This window comes from Anser cygnoides, chromosome 8 (genome assembly GCF_040182565.1).
Source record: "Anser cygnoides isolate HZ-2024a breed goose chromosome 8, Taihu_goose_T2T_genome, whole genome shotgun sequence".
Taxonomy (NCBI): Eukaryota; Metazoa; Chordata; class Aves; order Anseriformes; family Anatidae; genus Anser; species Anser cygnoides.
The window spans coordinates 8,237,964-8,253,662 of NC_089880.1; the positions used below are offsets into that span (position 1 = coordinate 8,237,964).

At 46.9% G+C, this 15,699-nt stretch overlaps 2 protein-coding genes across 8 annotated transcripts in view; one reads left to right on the top strand and one right to left on the bottom strand.

Annotated features, from left to right (window-relative positions):
* The window catches only part of LOC136791356 (complement factor H-related protein 5-like), a 58,692-nt gene extending 44,963 nt beyond the window's left edge, over positions 1–13,729 (top strand). For all 7 annotated transcript variants that reach the window (XM_067001437.1, XM_067001435.1, XM_067001436.1 and 4 more), the window contains 6 exons: positions 2,925–3,125; positions 4,063–4,257; positions 4,761–4,937; positions 5,205–5,405; positions 5,559–5,753; positions 6,009–13,729. In XM_067001437.1, coding sequence (XP_066857538.1) covers positions 2,925–3,125; positions 4,063–4,257; positions 4,761–4,937; positions 5,205–5,405; positions 5,559–5,753; positions 6,009–6,022 — 983 coding nt within the window. In that variant the 3' untranslated portion in view covers positions 6,023–13,729. The remainder of the gene's footprint in view (positions 1–2,924; positions 3,126–4,062; positions 4,258–4,760; positions 4,938–5,204; positions 5,406–5,558; positions 5,754–6,008) is intronic.
* CFH (complement factor H) overlaps positions 13,504–15,699 on the bottom strand; it is a 37,374-nt gene continuing 35,178 nt past the window's right edge. Inside the window, exons 22-24 of the mRNA XM_067001434.1 lie at positions 15,206–15,406; positions 14,136–14,330; positions 13,504–13,880 (exon numbers count right to left, since the gene is read on the bottom strand). Coding sequence (XP_066857535.1) covers positions 13,867–13,880; positions 14,136–14,330; positions 15,206–15,406 — 410 coding nt within the window. The 3' untranslated portion in view covers positions 13,504–13,866. The remainder of the gene's footprint in view (positions 13,881–14,135; positions 14,331–15,205; positions 15,407–15,699) is intronic.

Here is a 15,699-nt window from a genome sequence, read left to right on the forward strand (position 1 = left end):
GAATAATCTCATTTGATTTCATGAGGCATATGCGAGGTTTCAGCACATGAACCAATGCAGTGTCATTTGACTGGGACACTGCCCAGCTGGCAGCTGAACGGGGTGCAGAAGTAGCAGATGAATTAAGACCGGGGTCCATATTGTTGCTGAGCATAATGCCAAGTGCAAACAGCAGCATTACTGATGCCGATGACCCAGTGCAGGATCTTCTCAAAGCAACGCCCATTAGAAGGCCAGGCTTCACAGCAGGGTGTTGCTTCAACAGGTATAAAAATCCAAGAAGCTGCAGGGCCCGACTTTCAAAAGTAAGAAATCAGGCATAATGCATTCATGGTGGCTTGCGTAGACTCCCCAGTGGCTGTAAGTGGTCCACAGAGACAAAAAGCTATCTCACTAGGAACTGAAATGGTGCAGCCCAGTGTCATTTTTTCTGGTTTGCAAACTGATCCACTCTTGTCCGTGTTCAGGCAGCACAGGGAGCGGGGGGGAGTCAGGCTCTTCTGCAGAAAGAGCTGTGCCAAATACACTACGCCGTTACGTAGGCCCAGTGCAAGTCCTGCAGAAAGATGCAAACACTCCAGCAAGGACAAATGAATTAACTGGTAGTTTTGAGTCCTGGCAGCAGAGGAATGAGAAACTTGCTCTTGTCCATTTGCCACGCATTTGGTGTCAAGGTGACAGTTTTCTCTCTGCTTTCCTCCAAGTCTCTCGAAGTACTGCCTACATGGTCTTCTGAAGAATTTGTGGCTAGGCCTCTGTTGCAGCTAAACTCTGATAGCTTTCTTTTTAATGTTTAATGTTCTTCCAGGGGAAGGTAGAAAATGTGGCCCACCTCCAGATATTGAAAATGGAGACATCCTTTCCTTCCAGTTGAAACAATACCCCCAAGGTGCAACTCTGAAATACAAGTGTGCAAGTTTCTACATCCTGAAAGGACCTGAGCAAATCACTTGTACTGACGGGCAGTGGACAAATCCCCCAGTGTGCTTGGGTAGGTGGAAGCTCGTGCTGCGTGGCCAAGAGCTGTGTGAGCTGCTCGTTTTCTTTTTCTCAGGCCCTGCGGGCGCTTCACTTGTGAAGCAGCACTTGTGCTGGGGCTGCGATGCTGACAGGGCAGAACAGCAGCTGGTGCTTCTCCTGTGCAGAAGGAATTTCCTCTGGAGGTCAGCTCGTGTAGCCGCCTCTGCTGCCTGCTGTCCCTCCCTGTCCCCAGTCACCAACAGATCCAGGAGGAGGGGAGTTTGGCTGAGCCGCTTCTTTGGGGCCGCTCCACCGGTGTGGCGTGCTCCTGAGCTGGCAAGCAGGGCAAGCAGGCGATCAGGCCCAGTCAGCATGGGTTTGTGAAAGGCAGGTCCTGCTTGACGAACCTGATCTCCTTCTATGACCAAGTGACGCGCTTGGTGGATGAGGGAAAGGCTGTGGACGTGGTCTACCTTGACCTCAGTAAGGCTTTTGACACCGTTCCCCACAACATTCTCCTCGAGAAACTGGCTGCTCGGGGCTTGGACTGGCGTACGCTTCGCTGGGTTAGAAACTGGCTGGATGGCCGGGCCCAGAGAGTTGTGGTGAATGGAGTCAAATCTGGTTGGAGGCCGGTCACTAGTGGAGTCCCCCAGGGCTCGGTACTGGGGCCGGTCCTCTTTAATATCTTTATTGATGATCTGGATGAGGGCGTCCAGTGCACCCTCAGTAAGTTTGCAGATGACACCAAGCTAAGTGCGTGTGTCGATCTGCTCGAGGGCAGGAAGGCTCTGCAGGAGGATCTGGATAGGCTGGAGCGATGGGCTGAGGTCAACTGTATGAAGTTCAACAAGGCCAAGTGCCGGGTCCTGCACCTGGGCTGCAACAACCCCAAGCAGAGCTACAGGCTGGGAGATGAGTGGCTGGAAAGCTGCCTGGCAGAGAAGGACCTGGGAGTATTGGTGGATAGTCGGCTGAATATGAGCCAGCAGTGTGCTCAGGTGGCCAAGAAGGCCAACGGCATCCTGGCCTGTATAAGAAGCAGTGTGGCCAGCAGGTCGAGGGAAGTGATTGTGCCCCTGTACTCGGCTCTGGTGAGGCCGCACCTCGAGTACTGTGTTCAGTTTTGGGCCCCTCGCTACAGGAAGGACATGGACGTGCTTGAGCGAGTCCAGAGAAGGGCGACCAAGCTGGTGAGGGGTCTGGAGAACAAGTCTTACGAGGAGCAGCTGAGGGAGCTGGGCTTGTTCAGCCTGGAGAAGAGGAGGCTCAGGGGCGACCTCATCGCTCTCTACAGTTACCTGAAAGGAGGCTGTAGAGAGGTGGGGGTTGGTCTGTTCTCCTACGTGCCTGGTGACAGGACGAGGGGGAATGGGCTAAAGTTGCGACAGGGGAGTTTTAGGTTGGATGTTAGGAAGTACTTCTTTACCGAAAGGGTTATTAAGCATTGGAACGGGCTGCCCAGGGAGGTGGTGGAGTCACCATCCCTGGAGGTCTTTAAAAGACGTTTAGATGTAGAGCTTAGGGATATGGTTTAGTGGAGTACTTAGTGTTAGGTCGGAGGTTGGACTCGATGATCTTGAGGTCTCTTCCAACCTAGAGAAATCTGTGAATCTGTGAATCTGTGAGCTGGGGACGCTGCTATGGTCCGCAGGCTGTGAGGAGGGAGGGTGGGTTGGTGTGAGTGCAAGGAAATCCAGGGCCATGAGGAAACGAATTTGAGAAGTGCTGGGACGAGGGCAAGGAGAGAGCCCAAAAAAGACACAGGGAAGTTCATTGCTGCCTGCTGAGTGCCCCCACCCCAGGCTGTGCTTCCCCCTTGTCCTGTGAGACTGTCAGAGGGCAAAGGCCTCTCCGCAGCGGTGTGTGGCAACTCAGCCATCATTGTTTTTTTCCCTTTTGCTTTGTTGGACACATGATGTATCTGCATGAACTGATGACATTGTTCTCTTGCCTTTTCCAAGCGGCTTGTACAACATCTGAAGAAGATATGGACAGAAACAACATTGAGCTGAAATGGACTGGAGAAAGAAAGCTGTATTTAAAATCGGGCGATTTTGTTGAATTTGATTGTAAAATAGGATATGTGCAGGACCCAGCATCTTCCCCATTCAGAGTGCAGTGTATGGACGGGACATTAGAATACCCACGGTGCCAGCCAGGAAGTAAGTCACCTCCACTCTGTCACTGCTTGACCGCTGCCTTTTTGCAGTTTTAGTGCAGAAGCTGAGAGGAAAGCCCATAGCAAGTGTACCTGGGGAAGTAATAGCGGAGCACCAAGGTGTGAGAGCACCCTGCAAAGCTGCAGGCTATGAGGGGAGGTGCCCCCAAGAAGCCGCCGACTGGCGTACGTGAGCTGGAAAGGCTCCTGGGGAACGGGCTCCCTGGGGCTCATGAGGGTTACTGGTGCTGGGCCTGCCCGGCCGCTTCCAGGCAGGGCAGAAGGGCTGGTAAGTTCCCTGCAAGTGGCTGAAATTGGAAGGTGCCATTTCCCTGACTGTGGCAGGGCTGAAGAGCAGGAAACCATTTCCTTGCAGGCTCTCCCAAGCCTGCCTGTGTAGGCAGGGCTTTGTCCCGGCATTAGGGATTGAAAGGGTTCTTGAATGATTATGTAGCCCAATCCCCTGCCGGAGCAGGTACACCTAAATAGGGTCACACAAGAACGCATCCAGGCAGGTTTTGAAAGTCTCCAGAGATGTAGACTCCACAACCCCCCGGTCAGCCTGTTCCAGTGTTCTGTCAGCCACACTGTAAAAACGTTTTGTCTCATATTTAAGCGGAACCTCCTATGTTTTGGCTTGCACCCATTGCCCCTTTTCCTGTCATTGGGTGTCACTGAGAAGAGTCTGGCTCAATCCTCCTGACTCTCGCCCTTTATATATTTATAGACATTAATAAGGACACCCCTCAGTCTCCTCTTCTCCAAGCTAAAGAGACCCAGCTCCCTCTGTCTTTCCTTGTAAGGAAGATGCTGCACTCCCTTAATCATCCTTGTGGCTCTGCTCTGGACTCTCTCAAGCAGTTCCTTGTCCTTCTTGAACTGGCGCCCAGAACTGGATGCAATATTTTCCTTTTTATTTATTTATTTTTTATCTTCCCCAGAGGACTGTACAGTGCTTGAGATGGCTATGGAGAGGAACAATATTAAACTAAGACAGTCAAGGAGAAGATCTTACACGTATCGCTCTGAGGAGTATATTTTGTTTACATGCAAGATTTCCTACCGGGAAGTTTCAAACCCAGAGGATTTTAATGCACAGTGCCAGGACGGAGTGATTAACTATCCCAGATGTGAATGTAAGTGCTCTGTGTCGAAGGTACAGTGCTCTGTAGAGCTGTGGGTAACAACCCAACAGTGCAAACTGATAACCTCTTCGGAGCTCTATGGTTCAGCAGAGAGCCAGCTTGGCTGCTACATCTGTGATTTTCAGAAGCGCTCAGGTTCTCAGCAGAGGGCCATGGCCTTGCAAGGAGGCCTTTTTGTGGCAAACGGTGTAGCTACAGAAATGTTGGCTTTTTCTAGAAGCTCTGACTGTCCCTGTCATCTCCTGAGAATGTGGAAGGTGTTCTGCTGCCATTGTCATGTTAATTCACATTTCTGGGGTTCGCAGTGTTTAGAAACACTCATGGCCAAGGAAAAAAGAGGAGGGGAAAATAATCAAGTCATGTTGGTAAGGCAATATTGTCTCTTGCGCTTAAGAACATCATCTGGGCAGTAACAAGATGATTCTCTTAACTGTAGTTTGTGTAGAAGAACACGTGAGGGCGTACAACTTGAGTGCAGAAATGTCTCTTTTCAGATGTGACGTGTGAACCTCCTCCAGAAATTGCTGGTGGAAAAGTTCAAGGTGTTAAAAAGCCAAGGTATTTGCCTGGGGAGACAGCTCACTATCAGTGCTGGCAAGGTTTTCTGATGACGGGGGCTTCCACCGTAACATGTCAGAATGGGACCTGGACAGAGCTGCCCCAGTGCAAAGGTGAGTTCTCTCTCCCTCCATGCAGTAGACCGTCAGTGAAGATTGCCCTCAAGCTAGTAGGTGGCATTTAGGTCTCACTGTTTTAGACCATCATCTTTTTTCCCTTTTCTTTTGTTGAGAATGTCTTTCCTGTTGGAAAACTCAGAGTGTGAGAGCACATTGCTGGAAGAGGTTTGTGATGTGAAGTACATCTGTAGGCTCTGGGGGGAAAAATGTATGTGCTGCCTCTCTATGAGCTGATGACATTCTTCTCTTGCCTTTTCCAAGCGGCTTGTACGGCCTCTGAAGAAGATATGGACAGAAACAATATTGAGCTGAGATGGAGAGGAGAAAGAAAGCTGTACTCGACATCAGGAGATTTTGTTGAATTTGATTGTAAAATAGGATATGTGCAGGACCCAGCATCTTCCCCATTCAGAGTGCAGTGTATGGATGGGACATTAGAATACCCATGGTGCAAGCCAGGAAGTAAGTCACTTCCACTCTGTCACTGCTTGACCGCTGCCTTTTTGCAGTTTTAGTGCAGAAGCTGAGAGGAAAGCCCATAGCAAGTGTGTCTTTTCTTTTCTTATTCTATTGTTTCTTTCTCTCTCTCTCTCTTTTTTTTTTTTTCTTCCCAAGGGAACTGTAGATTGAGTGAGACAGAAATGAAGAGGAACAATATTAAACTAAGACAGTCAAGGAGAAGATCTAACACATATCGCTCTAAGGAGACTATTTCGTTTACATGCCCTTTTTCCTACCGGGAAGTCTCAAACCCAGAGGATTTTGAGGCACAGTGCAAGGACGGAGTCATTAACTACCCCCGATGTGAATGTAAGTGCTCTGTGTGGAGGGCACAGTGCTCTGTAGAATTGTGGACAAGAAGGGAGGGTCAGCTTTAGGGGCCTTCACTTAACCCTCTACCAGTTTGTGTCTGTCGTGGGGCTGCTCCTGTTCCAAGGGGTCCGGGGAATCAAATTGAAGCAATGGGAATGCTAGGCAACTTTGCTATCTGCTGCTCTCAAGAAACATGGCTGTGTGCCAGCCTTGGTGTTCATTCCTTTTCCACTTTTTCTCTTTACATTCCAGGGTATTTTGGATAAATGGAAGGGGCATGAAGGAGCCCAGCTGGAGAAATGAAAGATCCTTTGACCAACCCAGTGATTTGAGCTCAACTTTCCCTGGAGTTTGCTGTTTCATTGTGCTTTGTTTGCAGCTTAGCCAAAGTTCTGTGTTGGAATTTGCCTTTTTTTTTTCCCTTTGAATTGTTGTATGATTGTTTTTACACTTAACCATTTTTGTAAAGGTATTTACATTTTATCCATTCAAATGACAGTACTTCCTTCTTACTTTTGTTCTGTATTGATCTCACTGTTATTTTGTTAACATTTGCATCCTGAAGTAGGCTGGCTTTGGTGGCATACTGAGACGTGAATTAAAGCGTGCAGCTAATTTGCTCATCAGCAAGTAGTGTGTGTGTGGTCTTCTCTGCTCCTAGCTTCTGCTCCATGTGCTTGCCTGGGAATTTAGCCTGGGGTTATGGCAACAAAGAACTGTCTAGTGATGTGGCCACTTATTGAGACCTCCTGCAGATATTTTGCTATGGCAGTGCCTTTGGTTATGTAATACTAGGGATGTGACACTCTTAGTGAAAGCCCCCTTGTGGGGCTTTCACATCATGGGGCCACATTTCAAAGAAAGGATTTGCATTCTTTGAAATCTGTGCTTAGCTTCTTGTTGTTTCTCTCTGTATCTTTTGAGGATGCATTTCAAATCAATGGAGAAAAGAATAGGCTCTTATTTCTTCATTTATTGCACTGGAATTAAGCAATTCATGATTAATGTGTCTCAATGTTTTTACCTCAGTATGTAATAGAATTCTTTCCTTGTTTAGTATACTTTTTCACTTTAGATCACTTTTGATTATATCTTTTAATAAGTGAAGATAGTGGGAGTTTTGATAATGGAATGAAATATTAATGGCTTGATAGGAGGCATGGATTTAATATCCTTCGTTGTCAGTAATGATTTTTTTTATTTAACTGGGAAGTATCAAACAAGTATCTTTCTCTTCACATGCTTGCTCACTCAAAATATTGATCAGAGCTTGACACATAATTGCTCTTCGTATAAAATTGTATAACTTTTTCCTTGATGGTTTGTTGGTTTTGGATAACTACCATAGAAAGGTATTTTTGTTAAAAATGTGTTGTGGTTTAACCCGGCCGGCAGCTGAACACCACACAGCCGTTCGCTCACCCTCCCCCCTCCCTCTCTGGGATGGGGGAGAGAAACGGGAAAGTGAAGCCTGTGAGTTGAGATAAAGACAGTTTATTAAGACAGGAATATAATAATAACAACAATAATAATAATGATAATAGTATTACTAGTAATAATGTGTACGAAACAAGTGATGCACAATGCAATTGCTCACCACCCGCTGACCGATGCCCAGCCTATCCCCGAGCAGCCGGCCCCCCACCCCGGCCAGCCACCCCTATATATTGTTTAGCATGACCCCAGATGGTATGGAATACCCCTTTGGCCAGTTTGGGTCAGCTGTCCTGGGTCTGTCCCCTCCCAGCTCCTGCTGCACCCCCAGCCTGCTCGCTGGCAGGACAGAGCGAGAAGCCGAAAAGTCCTTGGCCTGGTGTAAGCACTGCTCTGCAACAATTAAAACATCAGCATGTTATGAGCGCTCTTCTCATCCTAATCCAAAACATAGCACCCTACCAGCTACTATGAGGAAAATTAACTCTGTCCTAACTGAAACCAGGACAAAATGTGTCATGAACTTTCTAGTTCTACTATATTTGTACTTCTCTTTGTGTCTTATTTTATAGAATACACATCCTCAACAACTTAACAAACTAGTACATGTTTCCATCTGCCAGAATTTTATCTGGCAACATTATTTTTCCTTAATTTTATAAATATATATATACATATGTTGCTGTTGAAGCTGGTGTATATTCTTTCAAGAAGACAGTGACATTTATTCCCATTATCAGAAGAAGGTGAAGGTCTCCTGTTCCTGTCAGCCCTGCAATGAAGCATTGAAATGGGGAATAATTACCAATCATCATAATTACAGTTTATAGTGAAAATTCCTTAAATTAGGCAATATTTATGTAAATCATGGTACCAATGTTTTGTTTTGGGGAACAGATGATGGAAGGACATCTATTTTCAAGAAAGTCTGCATCATTCTTGTCAAATAGTGGCTGTCATTTTTAACAGTCAGGATAAATAAGGAAAATAATTTTCCTTTTTTAGAGGTAATATTTCCATCTGATTATTTGATAGAAGATTTGACTTTCTTTTCTTGATTGTTACTTACGCTGTCCATCTGACAGGATTACTGATGCCAGCAAGGAGCTCTTTACTGTGCGATCACCTTGACCTGGATATTTTATTCAGGACCAGAGCAGGTAAATTACATGTATATCAGCATATTTCATGTATGTTTGAAATAATATTTCATTATCACTGGAATCACTTCATTGATGTATACAGATGGATGCTATGTCGCACTTCAGATACTGTTGTTGCTCACACTTGGTTGCAGACTTTGGGCATTTAGATAGATTTAGCTGCATGCTGTTCACATTGGAAAAAGGAGTGTTTCATTCATTCTTTTCTGGTCCGAATTGGAATTCCAAATATTCCTTTTTTCTCCTTTTGTTTTGAGGTTTGGAATACTTTCATGTGCCTCTAAGACCAGAAATGAGAAGACTGTAGTTCTTACTTTAAGATCCAGCAGAAAGCAAATGAAATTTCTGAAAATAATGATGGGACAAAACCTCTTCAAGTCTGTGAACTGCCGTCTACCTAGCATTAGAAGCAGTGAGACTGTTTGCTAGACCAATATGTGCTTGGTTTTGATTGGGATAGAGTTAGTTTTCTTTCTAGTAGCTGGTACGGTGTCATATTTTGGATAGAGGGTGAGAATAATGCTGATAACATGTCGATGTTTTAGTTGTGCTGAGCAGTGCTTACACAGGGCCAAGGACTTTTCAGCTTCTTGTGCTGCCCTGCCAGCTGGGAGGCTGGGGATGCAGTAGGAGCTGGGAGGGGACAGACCCAGGACAGCTGACCCCGACTGGCCAAAGGGACCATATAACTGGGACCATTCCATACCATGTAAAGTGATGCTGAACAGTAAAACTGGGGCAGAGGGGCAGGGGGCAGCCCTTGATTAGGGAGTGGCTGAGCATCAGCCAGCTGATGGTGAGCAATTCTACTGTGCCTCACCTGCTTTATTTATTCTTTTTTTTTTTTTTTGGGGGGGGGGGGGGGTCTTTTCTTTCCTTTTCATTTTCTTTCTTATGTAACTGTCCTTATCTCAACCCATGAGTTCTTGCACTTTTCAGTTTTCTTCCCCATCCCACTGGCAGGAGAAGGAATGGTGAGTTTACAGCTGCATGATGCTTAGCTGCCTGCATGTCAGGTTTAACCACAACAGTCCTTTTGACACCCAATGCAGGGCATGAAGGCTTGAGACAATGACAGATCTGACCAGAGCATTTTAGAACAAATTTGTTATAAGCATTATAACTGTTTAATAGTTGCCAGTCACAATGTGGATATATTTGTTTATAATGTCAATTTATTTGCCGTCAAGGTTGTTTTTCTTAATTCCTTTCCTGTTGTTTATCTACTCTGGGGGCTCGCCAAAGTTTATGTTTTTGTCAGTGTGTATAGAGCATGTGCTCGTGTTACACTGACTGTTAACGTAATCTGGTATTTGTACTCAGTATTGCCATCGTTCTTGCACCTCAGGAACCTTCTTATGGAAACTATTATCATGTAGTTTTTACCTTTTCTCCTCCAGGCTAATTACAATAGCTCCTGAAAATCTTATGTATTCTTGGGATGTTCAAACTAGCACAATCCCATTGCTATGTCTCCTGCATGTGTTTATGGCTTTGGCTAAGGTTAACTGGCTATTTAACAATATCACCTAGAGATCTGCCCTGAGGCAGGATGGTTATGGTTGGCAGGGTGTATGGGAGGATATGGTCAAGTACCTATCACAATTGTCACTTTCCAATGGTTTCGGACTTCATCCATGAACAAATGCAGAATCCTAAAAAAAAGGTAGAATTTTTTAAAAAAGTATGTCCCTAGCCAGAGGTTCATAGCTCTCTGCTATGGAGAGGCCTGGCCTCTACCTATCAAACAAAAATCAATGCTATTCAGCACCCTAAAGAAGAGAATGCCACTGGATCCAATCCAGAGCACTACATCTACTGCAACTCTCACAACAGACACTGCAGCTGAACCAGAGAACTGACCTGTTCTTGTATCAATTGCCCTTATATTTAAGAATAAACAATGGAAGAGGAAGCCAATTTGTTTAGGAAAAGAAGAAACTTCTACTAGGAAGGGGAAGGAGGAAGAAGTGGATGAGGCAGACTACTGCAAAACAGGGCCATCACAAGAACAGGAGGGGGAAGAGGCAGATCTCATAAAAGACAGTAACCACCTGATACCTGTGGATAATGGCAGTAAAACACCTCTATAATTCCCCCCCCCCCCCCCCAGCAATACATCAGTGGCACACAAACACAGAATCTCAGAATCATTTAGGTTGGAGTAAACAGTGTGTTGTGGTGAGGCTTTTGCAATGCTTAAAGGTGGAAGTAACTCATGGAGTAGAGCGCTAGCTCTAACAAGCAAAATTATCGTGGTATCTTCTTCCTAAAAAGAAAATAAAATTACATAACTGGATAGAGTAGCTTGGTGATCCAGCTGTTGTTTGGTTCTGACTGCTTCTTTACTTCATCCTTTGTGCCCTGTTACCTTCGTCCTCAACTTGTGTTGCAGAGCTTTGAACTCCTAACCCAGTTGTGGCAACTTAGTTCTCAAGTTCTGGAAAGCTAACAGCATCATCATAGATGCATTTATCACAGTTTCTGCAGGTTAATACTTGCTTCATTCTGAAAAGACCTCTAAGATCATCAAGTCCACCTGTTAACCTAGAGCTGTCACGTGTACCACTTATCCATGTCCCTAAGCACCACGTCTGTGCGTCTTTTGAATACCTCCAGGGATGGTGACTCAACTGCTTCCCTGGGCAGCCTGTTCCAATGCTTCACAGTCCTTGCAGTGAAGAGGGAAACCAACCTGGCACAACTTGAGGCCATTCCCTCTTGTCCTATTGCTTCTTGCTTGGGAGAAGAGACCACCACCCACTCTGCTACAACCTTCTTTGAGGTAGTTGTAAAGAGTGGTGAGGTCTCCCCTGGGCCTTCTTTCCTCCAGGCTAAATAAGCCCAGCCGCCTCAACTGTTCCTCATAAGGTTTGTTCTCTAGACCTTCCACCACCTTTGTTGTCCTTCTTTGGGAATGCTCCAGCATCTCAATGTCTTTCTTGTAGAGAGGGGCCCAAAACTGAACATATTACTTGAGGTGTAGCCTCACCAGAGCCAAGTACCAGAACCGAGACAATCACCTCTCTAATCTGGCTGACCATGCTATTTCTGATACAAGTCAGGGTGCTCTTGGCCTTGGCCACCAGAGCACACTGCTGGCTCATATTCAGCCAGCTGTTGACCAATACTCCCAGGTCCCTTTCCACTGAACAGCTTTCCAGCCACTCTTCACAGAATCACAGAATTGTAGGGGTTGGTAGGGACCTCAAGAGATCATCGGGTCCAACCCCCCTGCCAAAGCAGGTTCCCTAGAGCAGGTTGCCCATGGAGGCGTCCAGATGGGCCTTGAATATCGCCAGAGGAGACCCCACAATCTCCCTGGACAGCCTGCTCCAGTGCTCTGTCACCCTTACCATGCAGAAGCTCTTTCGCATGTTGGTGCGGACCTTCTTGTGATCCATTTTTTGGCCATTGCCACTTGTCTTGTCCCCACAAACCACTGAAAAGAGGTTGGCCAAATCCCTCTGTCTCCTACACTTCAGATTTTTTTTAAAAATTAATAAGATCCCCTCTCAGTCTTCTTTTCTCCAGGCTGAACAGACCCAGGTCTCTCAGTCTTTCCTCATAGGGAAGATGTTTCAGGCCCTGTATCATCTTTGTGGCCCACCACTGGACTCTTTCCAGGAGAGCCCTGTCTTTTTTTTTTTTTTGTGCTGGGGAGCCCAGAACTGGACTCAGTACTCCAGGTGAGGCCTAACCAGGGCAGAGTAGAGGGGGAGGCTCACCTCCCTTGACCTGCTGGCCATGCTCCTTTTAATGCACACCAGGATCCCATTGGCCTTCTTGGCCACCAGGGCACACTGCTGGTTCATGGCCAACCTGTTGTCCACCAGGACGCCCAGGTCCTTCTCCGCAGAGCTCCTCTCCAGCAGGTCATCCCCCAGCCTGTACTGACACATGCGGTTGTTCCTTCCCAGGTGCAGGACTCTACACTTGCTCTTGTTAAACTTCATTTGGTTTCTTCCTGCCAAGCTCTCCAGCCTATCCAGGTCTAGCTGAATGGCAGCACAGCCTTCTGGTGTGTCAGCCACTCCGCCCAGCTTTGTATCATCGGCATGCTTGCTGAGGGCGGACAGCCTGTATCATTGCATGGGGTTGTGTCCCAGGTGCTTAACCTGGCACCTAACCTTGTTGAACCTCATACAGTTGGCCTCAGCACATCAGTCAAGCCTATCCAGAGCCCTTGAGCAGATCAACACTTGCACCTAACTTGGTGTTATCTGCAGTCTTACTGAGGGTGCACTCGATCCCCTCCTCCAGATCATTGAAAAAGATATTGAAGAGAACGGGCCCCAGTACTGAGCCTTGTGGGACACCACTTGTGACTGGCCTCCAGCTGGATTTAACTCCATTCACAACTCTTTTGGCCTGGCCACCAGCAAACTTTTCACCCAATGAGGCATATGCCCATCCAAGCCATGAGCAGCCAGTTACTCCAGAAGAATGCTGTGGGAAATGGTGCTAAAAGTTTTAGTAAAGTCTAGGTAGACAACATCCACAGCCTTTACCTCATCCAGTAAGCATGTCACCTTGTCATTGAAAGGCGATCAGATTAGTTGAGTAGGTCCGGCCATTCATAAACCCAAGCTGACCGGGCTGGATTACGTGGTTGTTCTGTATGTGCCAAGTGATGGCACTCAGGATGATCTGCTCCATAACATTCTCTGGCACCAAAGTCAGACTGATAATCTTGTAGTTCCCTGGGTCCTCCTTCCAGCATTTCTGGAGATGGAAATCACATTTGCTAGCTGTCAGTCAACTGGGACTTCCCCTGATAGCCAGGACTGCTGATAAATGATAGAAAGCTGCTTGGTGAGCATTTCCAACAGCTCCTGCATTACCCCTGCATGGATCCCATCTGGCCCCATCGAATCTGCCAAGAAGGCAAGCCTGCCTCCCAAGGAATCCAAGCTGCTTTCATTCCAAAATCTCGCCCTTCCATGAAATATTGCAGAAGCTCAAGTCATGCAAAAGAACTGGGGTCTATGATCCACAGACTTCCCTGAGTTGTTTAAAGGAGACCACTTACCTTCACATCATGATGAGGCTGTCAGGACACTCATCTCTGCCATGACCCCAGACTGAATTCCAGGCAAGCACATGGAGCAGAAGCTAGGAGCAGAGAAGACCACACACACACTACTTGCTGATGAGCAAATTAGCTGCACGCTTTAATTCACGTCTCAGTATGCCACCAAAGCCAGCCTACTTCAGGATGCAAATGTTAATAAAATAACAGTGAGATCAATACAGAACAAAAGTAAGAAGGAAGTACAGTCATTTGAATGGATAAAATGCAAATACCTTTACAAAAATGGTTAAGTGTAAAAACAATCATACAACAATTCAAAGGGAAAAAAAAAAAAAAGCAAATTCCAACACAGAACTTTGGCTAAGCTGCAAACAAAGCACAATGAAACAGCAAACTCCAGGGAAAGTTGAGCTCAAATCACTGGGTTGGTCAAAGGATCTTTCATTTCTCCAGCTGGGCTCCTTCATGCCCCTTCCATTTATCCAAAATACCCTGGAATGTAAAGAGAAAAAGTGGAAAAGGAATGAACACCAAGGCTGGTACACAGCCATGTTTCTTGAGAGCAGCAGATAGCAAAGTTGCCTAGCATTCCCATTGCTTCAATTTGATTCCCCGGACCCCTTGGAACAGGAGCAGCCCCACGACAGACACAAACTGGTAGAGGGTTAAGTGAAGGCCCCTAAAGCTGACCCTCCCTTCTTGTCCACAATTCTACAGAGCACTGTGCCCTCCACACAGAGCACTTACATTCACATCGGGGGTAGTTAATGACTCCGTCCTTGCACTGTGCCTCAAAATCCTCTGGGTTTGAGACTTCCCGGTAGGAAAAAGGGCATGTAAACGAAATAGTCTCCTTAGAGCGATATGTGTTAGATCTTCTCCTTGACTGTCTTAGTTTAATATTGTTCCTCTTCATTTCTGTCTCACTCAATCTACAGTTCCCTTGGGAAGAAAAAAAAAAATAAGAGAAAAAATAGAAGACGAAAAGAACAGCCACCGCCACAAGAGAAAGTACTCTCATAATTTGCCTGTAGACCTCGTATTGTCAACTGATCCTCTGATGCTGTTGGTACCAGCTGAGTGCCTGAAACTACTTATTCTCCTGTGCTGCATCCCCGCCGCATCTGTCCCCTCCTGTATCAATGCACAGTGCCGATGATGAAAGGCAAAAGCCCATTTCCTACCCTTCAGCAATGTCGCAGTTATCGGGGCTTGGGGAAATTGTAGGAGGAGGCAAGCACAGGTTTCCTGCTGCAGAAGCCATGAAGGCCTGCAATGGGCATTGACCCCCTGCCTCCACACACACCAGAGCACAGCACAACCAGAGAGGAGCTGGGAAGGCCACAGGTGCAAAGGGGGCGCAGCTGTGGCTGCAAGAGGGAAGCAGGAGAGAAGCTTGCTGGGCCAAAGCCCTGCCTACACAGGCAGGCTTGGGAGAGCCTGCAAGGAAATGGTTTCCTGCTCTTCAGCCCTGCCACAGTCAGGGAAATGGCACCTTCCAATTGCAGGGAAGCCACTTGCAGGGAACTTACCAGCCCTTCTGTCCTGCCTGGAAGCGGCCGGGCAGGCCCAGCACCAGTAACCCTCATGAGCCCCAGGGAGCCCGTTCCCCAGGAGCCTTTCCAGCTCACGTACGCCAGTCGGCGGCTTCTTGGGGGCACCTCCCCTCATAGCCTGCAGCTTTGCAGGGTGCTCTCACACCTTGGTGCTCCGCTATTACTTCCCCAGGTACACTTGCTATGGGCTTTCCTCTCAGCTTCTGCACTAAAACTGCAAAAAGGCAGCGGTCAAGCAGTGACAGAGTGGAGGTGACTTACTTCCTGGCTTGCACCATGGGTATTCTAATGTCCCGTCCATACACTGCACTCTGAATGGGGAAGATGCTGGGTCCTGCACATATCCAATTTTACAGTCAAATTCAATAAAATCTCCTGATGTCGAGTACAGCTTTCTTTCTCCTCTCCATCTCAGCTCAATATTGTTTCTGTCCATATCTTCTTCAGAGGCCGTACAAGCCGCTTGGAAAAGGCAAGAGAAGGATGTGATCAGTTCATACAGATGCACAACATACATATACATTTTTTTCCCCCTCCGAGACTACAGATGTATTTCACATCACAAACCTCTTCTACTATTGTGCTCTCACCCTCTGAGTTTTCCAACAGGAAAGACATTCTCAACAAAAGAAAAGGGAAAAAAGATGACGGCTGAGATGCGGGCTGCACACCGCTGCGGAGAGGCCTTTGCCCTCTGACAGTCTCACAGGACAAGGGGGAAGCACAGCCTGGGGTGGGGGCACTCAGCAGGCAGC